The sequence below is a fragment of the Panicum virgatum genome, chromosome 6N, assembly GCF_016808335.1.
Source record: "Panicum virgatum strain AP13 chromosome 6N, P.virgatum_v5, whole genome shotgun sequence".
Lineage (NCBI taxonomy): Eukaryota > Viridiplantae > Streptophyta > Magnoliopsida > Poales > Poaceae > Panicum > Panicum virgatum.
Genome location: NC_053150.1, coordinates 19,484,476 through 19,495,648, shown reverse-complemented (window position 1 = coordinate 19,495,648; position 11,173 = coordinate 19,484,476). Strand labels below are relative to the sequence as shown.

Sequence of the window (11,173 nt, the reverse complement as noted above, 5' to 3'; positions counted from 1 at the left end):
ATATAGTCCAGCCCACACTCAGTTAATTTCAGCCTACACTTAATTTTATAAAAAACTCCTTGAACTTTATCAAAATTAATATATAGTTCAGCCCACACCCAATTAATTCATAAATACCATTTATTCAAGCCACCTCTTCAGCAATTTTACGAGAACTCTCTCGATCCAACTACCTCTCAGGTAACTTTATGACAATCAACCCACGATCCATGCATTTTTTACAAATCCAAGCTCTACAGCAATTAACTCATGCTCCATAGACTTTGCAAAAAGGCTCCCAAAATCATGACGATCAACCCGCGGCCCCTACATTCTAACTAAGTAATAATACATTAAAGTTTCTACAAATTAATCCATAGCCTAAAATTTCGTGAAAAACATTCTCAGCCTTCGTACCGATCACTGGGCTAAATGTTATGGCGTGGAGTCTTTCTAGTTTTCAACTATCCGATGCCTATCTACTAATTTCAGCCGTCAAAAATCCCCCACCAAATCTCAACCTCCAATCTTCCACCATGTTGTCGTCTTCGCCTTCCCTCCTCTCCTCGCCGCTCCCGTCCCCGGTCACTGTCATCTCCAAGAAGCCGGCGTCCCTTCGCGCTGTCCCCTCCGGGACCGCGAGGCGCGGGGTTCGGGTTGTGGCAGCCGCGGCGGCCGCAGCGGCGCCGGTTTCCGCGGCGTCGCGGGCGCGGCCATCGGCGGCGGAGGTAGCGCGGACGGTGCTGGAGCTGGCCCCGTCTGGGACGCTCTCCGTGGTGGGCCCCGACGGCTGGCCGCTTGGAGTCGGCGCGCGCTTCGTCGCGGATGCCGCCGGTGCGCCCGCGCTCTGCCTGGCCGCCGCGGAGGTCGCCGTGCCCGATGCGCCGTCCAGCTTCCATGTCGAGGTGAGGGGACGCAGCTGCAGGGTGCTTGGATGGTCCAGCTCGCCGTAAAGATTGTGATTTTAGGGGTTCTATGAAACAAAATCTGTGCCCAGTAGATCAAGCCCGAGAAAGACTCAGCTTTCCTTTTTCTTCTTCTGCTCCGGCGTTCCGCTTTGAGTTGACGATGCGAAATGCTAACGGAATCTAGGGTTCAAATGCATTATACCGTACAAGAAAAGAAAATTTGAAGGCGCTGTTAGTTGTATTTTGTTGTGGGTGCCCTTCGCATTGTACCAGGGTGTTAGAATGGAAGGCATAAGACATTGGGTTGTACAAAATGGTCTGCATTTCAATGTGCATTCCAGATAGAAGCTTCCCAGATTATGTGTGGGAATGGGATTTAGGTTCTGGACTATAACATTATTTGGGAAGTTTTAGTGTGGGACAAATTGCATTGTGTTTTAGGGTGTTAAGAAAAATCATGCAAGGAATAGAAAGCTTCCCTTTGTAACTTGTTTATGGTTTGACTTTTCAAGACATGATGAAAAGTTAGTGTTGTGATGAAGCTACTTGCCAAATATTTGAATTATCAATTATCATGCTATAAACTAAGTGATACCCAAACTCACTGATATCCGTTCCATTATTTTGTTTATATGCTTACCATTCTGTTTCTACTTTTGGTGGCTGCAGTTTCGGCAAAGTGGGGCTAGGACACCACAGTGCACTATGCTTGGTGTCTTAACTAAGCCTAGTGATGAGTCTGTGTTGAAGGTAAAATTATTAGCGTGTTTCATTTTCTTTGTAAATAAGCCAGTGGTTACAATGGCAGAGTGTCCACCCTGAATGTATATCCTAATATACAATGTTGTGAATGAAAATATAATTGTTCTTAAGCAAATGAACCATTCTTTTCCATCCATTTTGTAATATTTTTTTCTTTAGCTCATTCCGAGGCTCTGAGCTGCGTCTGCTTGCTATCTTTGAGTGTAGTTGGACCAACACTTTGTATTGTGCCTTGTTAAATTGTGCAGAAGATTTCTAGTAGGTGGCAGAAGAAATTTGGGGAAGAGATTGATCAAGATCTTCTATATTTAATATCTGTCGATCGGATCTTGCACATGGAAGATTTCAATGAGGTAGACCATATAAGGTTTTTTCATTCTCTTTTGTCTTGTTAAATTGTTTATATACATAAATAAGTGAAGCTCAGAGCTCTTAATCTAGTACTGGAGTGGGATAGACTGTTTGCTTGTTCTTTGTTTCTGGGCTTGATCATTTGACTATGAAATCACATGCTTTCTGATATTTTCTGATGGAAAGAAAACTAGTTTTTCTTCATTTCTCAACAGTCATATCTACTCTCTTTTCCCTACACTTGTGGGCATACTGAGAAGGTAGAAATGACTGCAACTTATCTGTGGACCAGGTTTCAATCGTTGCTGATTTCTGGTTGTCTGGCCACCCCAAGGCTGTAGCCTCTCCTAGTATTGAAATTGCCCATTTTGCCGAATTTTGACACCATTTATTGTTTAGTAGAATTTCTGAAAAATATTTTCTATCTTGTGATTGTGTCAATTACTGATGTAACTGAATATAACTTTGGCACTGTAATGTTAAAAGTGGGATTATAAGCATATAAGTAGTATGGATTACTCAAATTTTCTCTTGACCCTTGGCGATTATGCAAGTCGAAGAGCCTGGTGCTTAAGTGCTTATTATTTTTCCTTGAATATGCTTCAATAAAATGCTTCCAGGCTTTGCCGTCTGTACTGTCAGCACTTAGCATTATTTGCACTACATATTTGGTATGCTATGCAATTACGCTGCTTGCTTATTGGTTCTGCCCATTCAGGATGGTATGTGGGTAATTCCATCAGATTACACCAGTGCAGAACCTGATCCTCTTCGTAACTCTGCTGAAAACTTCGTGGAGGAATTTAACAGCAACCATGCTGAAGACGTCCATAGGATATATAGCATATATGTCGAATCAGATTTACAGGTACTGATCTCATCAATGACATTCCTACAGCTTTATTTCTTGCAAGTTATCTACCACGAAACCAACGAAAACTCTCTGCTTCTTGCTAGATACTAATGCTAAACCAATGAAGCTCATCATTTTGTACATTTTGTAGTACTTATAAATTATATTAATCAAATTACACCTCATTTTGAGTAAAATGTTGCAATGGATTTCCCGCTTCATTAGGATTAGATGTAAAAGAATGAGAGTGCTGTTTCATTGTTTTGTAGAATCCAGCTTTTAGGCAATGTGAAATGTACTGGTTCTGTCAGCTCAAAATAATCAGTGAACCACTCTTATCACCTATTATCGAGAGGGTGTAGAGCAAAGGGAGGGAGGGAGGGAGGGTTCCAAATCCTTAGCATAGAGTTCCAAAAATGTGTAGAACAGCCAAGGGGAGTTCATATCTGCCATTCATAATTGGCGCTCAGGAATATATATTGTCCTGTGGTGACAGGTGGCAGATGTGAAGATGATATGGGTTGATAGGTTAGGCTTCGACTTGCATGTTCATTCTGGGGAAGGTGTCTTTGCTGTTCGGATCCCTTTTTCAAGAGACGTCTCTGACGAAAAGGGTGTGAAGTCATCGTTCAACATGATGTCTCATCATGCATGGGAGGTAGAGAAGAGCTATGCCAGTCCCGAGTTTGAGAAGGTACAGTTCTTGAAGAAGGTCAGATAGGCTGTGTGAGTTCTATTTCCATGGCGATTATTTTGTCATTCAGATGAGTATAGTGAGAGGTTTGGTTCCTCTTAACATTTGCCATGTGTCTTGTGTGCATCTTATTCATTTTTTTATCACATGTATATTTGATGCAATTGGTATCATGAACTATGGCTAGCAATTTGTCTGATAAGAGCAATGAATTTTGATGGTAAGGTTAGCAAGAATAAATCTGGACCATGGGATGAGGGCTAAATTAAGCCACATGAATTTTGATGTATATTTGACTGCGGTCTTGTAATGCGAAGTTCGGTTTTAGAATGTAACTCAGAGAGTTCACCGCATAGCATTTAAAGTGTCTGATTACTGCTCGATTGGTAGATGCAATTTTACTTGGTGTTGTCATCTACTCTCTCTATATCCTAGATATATCCTATGTCTAGGACTAGGTACATAGAAAATTATGTATCTAGAAAAGTCAAAAGTCAAAACGACATATAATGTGGAATCTGGGGAGTATATGGAAACCATATGGTTAGAGATTAGACCTGATCATGGGCCACCCGACCCGATAAACTTGACCCAACCCACCCAAAAAAAACCCGACCCGACTCGACCAAGTGACGGGTCGGGTACGGGCCGAAATATTTGACCCGAAACTGAAAAAATCCGATCCAACCCGAAAATTACACACAAAATTGCGGGCCAACCAGACCGACCCGACCATGTAAATGGATCGGGTCGGGTTGGATCGTCCGTTTACACAAAATGCGGGCCAACATTTTTTTATCCAAAACTCAAAGTGACCCGACCCGACTAGACAGACGATCAGGTCTATTAGGGATGTAAATGGATTGAATATGGATGGATATTGTTGATATCATATTTTTTTTTCATATTTTTGTTTGAATACTGATTGGATACGGATAGTGTAAGTTTTTGCAGGATAAGATTGTAATGGATATCGACATCATAAAAATGTAACTTTTAGTATTCGGATTCGGATCAGTTACGGATATTGAATATTCGGAATCGGATACACAAACGAATAAAAACCCTTCCAAACCTGATCAATTCGAATACGGTTGGAAAATTTTCATACCATTTACATCTCTACATATGGCAGATTCTTTTTGTTTCATCTTTAGCCATGATTTTTAGTGTGACAATTATTCATCGTAGCATATGCTGCAGTACATAGCTTGCTGCAAGATGTCCATATATGATATAACAAATTGTCAGTCCGCACAAATAAAGAACTGCTACTGAAAAAAAAAAACAAAGAAATCACTAAGTGGCTTACCAGTATGGGGATGTGATTGTTGCCAGTTGGCAATTCGGCATTACACACGATCTGAATCATGTATGTGGTAACTTATTTTTGTGATTTCCTACATGTGCAAGAAACATGTGGGTACGAGCTTGCAAGGAATGCTTGCAGAGAGGTCAATGGTTCTTCATGTGGGAAGAATCATCTGACTTCCATACGGACATTCTACTGCCCTATATACTGCCGATCTATCCGCGGGCAAGAACCTTCTTTTATTAGGGTCGTGAAATTGTATGGAAACTTCTTTACGTGTCAGCAAAGTACTTCCTCCGTCCTAAAATATAAGTATTTGTTGACTTCCGCTGATCATGTTTGACCATTTGTCTTATTCAAAAATTTTGAAAAATTATTATTTATTTTGTTATGACATGTTTTATCATCGTATATATTTGAAGTATATCTTAATTGTTTTTATTTTTTCTTAAATTTTTTAAATAAGACGAATAGTCAAACATGATCATAAATGTCTATATTTTGGGGGCGGAGAGGTAGTACCATTTATTTACTATCAACTTCAACTTCAGTTGTTGTTAACACACGTTACAAGATGTTCAACACACGTGATGACGTGAAAAGGTGGAGAAACAAGTCACCAAAGCGATCCGATTGGCGAAATAGAGGTTGGGTACTGAACCTGTTCTCAGCTGATAGCGACGACCCCACAAGGTAGTGGAATCATCCTCTGCTCACACGGAGAAATGTTCCACGGGGAATTAAAGCCGGCCGCCTTATTTTGACAGTATCTGAAAACGACACTCCATTGGAGACAATGCTTTTCTTCAGTGGTCGACCGGATTGCATTATTTCCTCCTGCCAGTCTGTGGTCAGTGACCAGGCATATTCGCAGCGTGTTCCCGTGAAGAAGAATCAAAAGGCCGGTGATCGTCTTGTTGGGACGGCACGGCACGGATATTTTTCGCCCATTTTGCCATGCCTTTTGAGACTTAAAAAAGTGTTTCTAGCTCATAGTATCATATTATCATCAAAAGGTGGGTTTAGTATGACAAGGAGGTGTCAACAGCTTGCTTTTGGGGTGCTGCCTGGAACCACAGCTCCATCAATGAATGACATTTTCAATTGTACTAGCTAGCCCATGTTTTTTTTTTTGAGTTTTAGCTTTCTTCAGAGATTAATCTAGTTTGTTTCCAAGATTGTATGAACTTAGATTGTGAAAATGACACTGGAAAATGCAACTTACAATTTGCCAATTTACACGCTATGCTTTGTTCTACTACTATGCAACCAAAAGTTACCCAAACAATCAATACCACTAGTATCAACAATACATGCCGTCCAAAGAATTTTTCACAAGAAGGGGAAAATAATGGGTTTGGTCAGATGTTTGCTTCGTCTCCATTGGGCAGCTTGGTGTACCGGATGCCAGCCCTGATCTCCTCCTCTTCCTCCGTGCTCTCCCTGCACTCCAAGTAGTAGGCCGTGACGGCGGCGGTGGAAAACACCTCCACGGCGCCCAGCAGCAGCACGTAGGCGGCGCCGGCGCCGGCCCCGGCCGCGGCGCTCCGCGGCCACCAGCGCAGCGTGAGCGTGTACACGGGCGAGACGGCGGCGCCGAGCGCGCAGGTAGCCACCACGTAGAGCGCGGCCTGCGCGCCGCGGCCCCGCATGAGGCGCCACGCGCGGGACACCGCGCCGGCGCCGCGGCGCCCGGGCTCGGCGGCCGAGACGACCACGGCCACCGCGCAGACGACGGTGAGGTAGACGAGGAAGAGCGAGGCGAGGAGCACGAGCAGCGCGTCGAGGAAGAGGAGCAGGAGGGAGTAGTCGAGGAGCGCCACGGCGAGCACCGCGAGGGCGACGATGGCGGCGGCGCAGGCGAGCTCCAGGGCGTACCCGAACGCGATGGTCAGGACCGGGCCCCAGAGGTTGCCCTTGGCCGCGCCCACGGCGGCGGCCACGGTTGCGCCGCCAGAGGAGGAGGCGGAGGGGAAGGCGGCGACGGCGGCGAAGACGGTGGCGATCTTGATGGCGGAGCCGGCCACGACCGCGCCGAGGAGGCACCCGCCGGCGGCGAGGAGGAGGCCGCGGAGATCGTGCCGGAGCGCCCGGACCAGGTCCCGGTACGCGGCGGTGGCCGGGTCGGCGCGGCTGATGGCGTCGGCGTCGAGCAGCACGGCGGCCGCCAGCGGCTGCACGGCGAGGGCGTTGCCGAGGAGCAGCGCCGCGGCGAGCGCGGCCGTGAGGGCAAGGAGCGGCGCGAAGAGCGCGGCGTTCCGGGCCGGGACGACGGCGCCGTGCTTCAGGAACGTGAAGAAGCCCGGCTGCTGCCGCGCGGCGGTGGCGGCCGGCGGCGGCTCCATGGCTGGTCCGGTCGACCGCAAGATTCAACCTAGCTGGGGCCCGGCGGAGGCCGGATTCGGAGTCGGGGGAGTTGGGTCGCTCGTTCGCGCGTGGCGGAGCGCACAAGGACAATGGGACAGCCGTGGCGGCGGATTTGTAAAGGGAGAAGGCGTTTGACCTTTGACGGCGAGCGGAGGGAGGGGAGAATTACCCGAGAATTGGAGGCGACATGGAAGGAAGGTTCTTGGATAGGGCGCCAACATGGAAGAACCAGTTTAGTTCCAAAATTTCTCTCTACAAACTTCATTATTCATCTATCACATTAAATTTTTTACCTCATGCATGAAGCATTAAATGTAGGTAAATAAAAAAATTAATTGCATAGTTTTGATATACACGATGAGACGAATCTTTTGAGCCTAGTTAGATTATGGTAGGATAATAATTACCACAAACAAACAAAAAGTGCTACAGTGTGCTCGCAATTTACAAGCAAACTATGTAATTTATTTTTTATTTCGTCTAGATTTAATACTCCGTATATGTACAATTATTTTTCGATGCGATAGATTTGAAATTTTGAATTTCGTAATTAAACAAGGCCTTATATTTTGGCTTGTTTCACTCCAATTTCTCATCAAGAAAAAACCTCTCTTTGGTAGCGACAGTGCACAACATTGAGGAACTCAAACATATTTCTAAAGTCCCTCAGGATTATGGATGGCAATTACACCCGTGGATGCGGGTATCCGCGGATTTTAGACTCGACGGGTGCGGGTGCGAGTGCGGGTCCGATATTCGCACCTGCACCCGCATATTGCGGATGCGGGTGTGGGTTTGAGATTCCACCCGCGGGTGGATCCGCACCCATCCGCAAGCAAAGAAACCCCAGTCTAGCGTGCTTAGGTAAGGCCCAATCCAACTATTCTAACTATAAAATTAGAGTAAAAATTTATAAATTTATTGTTAGTTTGTCCTTATTACTTTGAACTTAAGAATTTGTTATTAATTTGCCCTTATTATTTATAGAAATGTATTGTTTGACTATTTAAATTGACGGATTTGTATATTTTTATTATATTTGTTGTCACATCCGCGGGCACCTGAAACCCGCCAAAAATCCACAGGTGCGGGTGCGGGTGTAGAAATGCACCCGCGGGTCTACCTGCGGACAGATTTTTTTCCAATCCCGCGGGTTTGACTACCGGCGAATTTTCACCAAACCCGCACCCGCATCCACGGGTGCCATCCCTACTCAGGATGCTAACTACACCTTGAAAGTAAAGGCTACGCAATTGTGTCGGTCAACAGGAAAGTAAAATTGTTGATTGGATTGGCCTCTGATGGTCTTTTTTTTTAAAAAAAGGAGAACTCTGCTTTATATTGAAAACAATAAAATGGTACAAACGCGTCACACACTGGGAAACCAGTTTACAAGCAAGACAAAAGGAGTTACTGATCAACAAAAGCCACACCAAACAGCAAAGCTCCGATGTCCGAAACTGATGCCGTCGTCGGAAGGAAGCCCATCGCCCAATTTTACAGGCGTTCCACCAACTCCCTTGCTTGCTCAGCATCAGAAGCTTTCGATAGCGGAATCCAACGCTGCATAAGACCAACAAAAACATGGAAAGTTGAATGGTATTGTTAGGGAAGATAAGTTCAATAGCCACTTTATTGCGCCAGTCCAAAGCGCCCATGCTAGACTCGCAAAACTAAAACGTTTTGGCATTTTACATTTCCTGGATATCCAGGTGACCAGGAAATCCTCCTCCCAGGACTCCAGCCGTCCTGACCAACCCAGAGCCTCGCCGATCCCTGCCCATAGAAAGCGGGCCATAGAGCACCTGAAGAAAATGTGGTCTGCGTTTTCCGGTTTCAAACAAAAGCAGCATAGGTGGGGTGGCGGCCTCTGATGACTGATGGTCTGTCTAGCGAAATTCAGACGTAGAACCAACCAATCCACCAGGCCAACGCATGCGGCGAGGCGAGGGATGAAGAGTTCGGAAAACTGCAGGCGGGATTTGCCGGAACGCGGTGGCTCTCCGGCTAGTAGCCGCAGCGTGCCGCGGGAGCAGCTAGGGCCGCTGGCACAGGTGCGCGGGAGACCAGAGTTGCAGCGATCCTTGGACAACACATCCTCCTAATTGTTCCACTAAAAGCAATACAAGGCGGTTGTACGGCCGCCGGCCCGGCACCGGTTAACCGAGGTGGGCCGCCGGCCCACCCGCTTCCTAGGCATTTTTAAAAGAGTAAATTTCACCAACGGTCGCTGAACTTGTCCCGAGTTCTCATCCCGGTCCCGGTACTCTCAAAATGCACGTCTAAGTCCCTGAACTTGTCCCGAGTTCTCATCCCGGTCCCGGTACTATCAAAATGCATGTCTAGGTCCATGAACTTGCTAATCCGTTTCATATAGGTCCAAATCTCCATAACATGCTCTCCAAACAGTACGATTAAGTGAACTAACAGGTGGGGCCCATATGGCAGTCACACCTCTCCCTTCTCCCTCCTCCCTCTGTATGGGCGCCGCCGGACCCCACCCCTAGCGTCCGTCGCCACCCGTGCGCCTGCGCTGCCACGATGGACCTCAGCTCCGCGCCGCCCCGGTCCTCGTTCATGCCCCAACCGCCGCTTGGCCACGCCGACGGCGGACCCCGCATCCCCGCCGCCCCTCCACCGGCCCCACGCCCTCCCTACCCAGCCGCGCTGCCGTCAAGACCGTCGTCCCACGCGACCCTCGGCTACCCCGCTCCCTGGATGTCGTGCCACCCCAAGGGCGGCGCCCTCCATGGCCACCACCGCCGGCGCGCCTTGGCGGGCGAGCCCCGCTCCGGTCCTGGTCCGGTCCAGTGCCCGCGGGCCTGCACAACGCCTCCCCGGCCGGTGAGCCGGCGACCCCCTCGCCCGAGCCTGCCCCCTTCCCCATTCTCAAGGTTGAAGATGGGCATGGGCATGGCCATGGGCGGCGACGTTGGGAGCAAGAGAGGAGGGAGAAGAGAGAGGTGTGACTGCCATATGGGCCCACCTGTTAGTTCACTTAATCGTACTGTTTGGAGAGCATGTTATGGAGATTTGGACCTATATGAAACGGATTAGCAAGTTCATGGACCTAGACGTGCATTTTGAGAGTACCGGGACCGGGATGAGAACTCGGGACAAGTTCAGGGACCTAGACGTGCATTTTAAGAGTACCGGGACCGGGATGAGAACTCGGGACAAGTTCAGGGACCGCTGGTGAAATTTACTCTTTTTAAAAGGCCGCAGTAAATGTAATTTTGTAGTAGTTTTGCATCAATCGAGTTGACTCTTATATATTTTAACAATAAAAAAAGTGAATAAAATGCAAAGTTGGCAACTCTAAGTTGAAGCTGGTAACAGATTTACAGTTGCACCAACGTTTGCAATGCCTGAATGTCTAAATGCTCATACCATATATGTGTTCATAAATAACAGTGCATGTCAAGTAGAATGTACAATACTAGAGTCTGTTTCTTTGAAAAACGTCAAATAGCTAACTGAACATCTATAACTCATTTAAAAAGATTAAAACTTGGACATGTTGAGTTATTGGATAAGCTGGCATCAAGGGCGAGGGAGTCCATCCACGTCAGAAATGTTCATGATAACGGCAGAGCCTGAGAGCTTGTAATATTTTCAGAGATCTATTTATATGCTTCAAATTCTGAAATTGGATTTCGTCCTGTAATCCTGTTCCTCTACCTCCTCTGTGCGTGCCTTCTTTTTTTGCAACTAGTATAAGCTTGAATCTGTAAGTTCAGTCCTAGTTACCCATCGAGAACTGGATTTTGTGTCAGATGAGCATTGTAAGGAAAATGGCCCCATTAGACCATAGTTTTGTGATTTTGGTGATTTAGTAACAACACAATCAATGGGACTAATGAGTTTGTCAAGTGAATAATTATAGATCCTAGGGATGAAGCAAAAAGGTCAAGCAAATCAAAACACGAAGAAAGAACTAAAAGAAA

At 46.6% G+C, this 11,173-nt stretch overlaps 2 protein-coding genes across 2 annotated transcripts; one reads left to right on the top strand and one right to left on the bottom strand.

The window, feature by feature from the left end:
- The first annotated feature begins 468 nt into the window (after positions 1–468).
- Positions 469–3,838, top strand: LOC120678966 (glutamyl-tRNA reductase-binding protein, chloroplastic-like). Its single transcript, XM_039960433.1, has 5 exons — positions 469–884; positions 1,557–1,637; positions 1,898–2,002; positions 2,719–2,868; positions 3,350–3,838. Exons 1-5 carry the CDS (start codon positions 516–518, stop codon positions 3,572–3,574), a joined length of 930 nt encoding a protein of 309 aa, XP_039816367.1. The 5' UTR covers positions 469–515; the 3' UTR covers positions 3,575–3,838.
- Positions 3,839–6,024: 2,186 nt separating this feature from the next.
- LOC120678965 lies at positions 6,025–7,615 on the bottom strand. The gene has a single exon (XM_039960432.1). It carries the CDS (start codon positions 7,202–7,204, stop codon positions 6,221–6,223), a length of 984 nt encoding a protein of 327 aa, XP_039816366.1. The 5' UTR covers positions 7,205–7,615; the 3' UTR covers positions 6,025–6,220.
- Between the last annotated feature and the right edge of the window lie 3,558 nt (positions 7,616–11,173).

What these genes read in the sequence shown, in the direction of transcription:
- LOC120678965 (XM_039960432.1), bottom strand. Translation starts at nt 7,204, where the DNA reads ATGGAGCCGCCGCCGGCCGCCACCGCCGCGCGGCAGCAGCCGGGCTTC.
- LOC120678966 (XM_039960433.1), top strand. Translation starts at nt 516, where the DNA reads ATGTTGTCGTCTTCGCCTTCCCTCCTCTCCTCGCCGCTCCCGTCCCCG. An exon ending in CGTCCAGCTTCCATGTCGAG is followed by an intron (nt 885 to 1,556) that starts GTGAGGGGACGC and finishes TGGTGGCTGCAG; the next exon opens with TTTCGGCAAAGTGGGGCTAG. An exon ending in ACATGGAAGATTTCAATGAG is followed by an intron (nt 2,003 to 2,718) that starts GTAGACCATATA and finishes CTGCCCATTCAG; the next exon opens with GATGGTATGTGGGTAATTCC.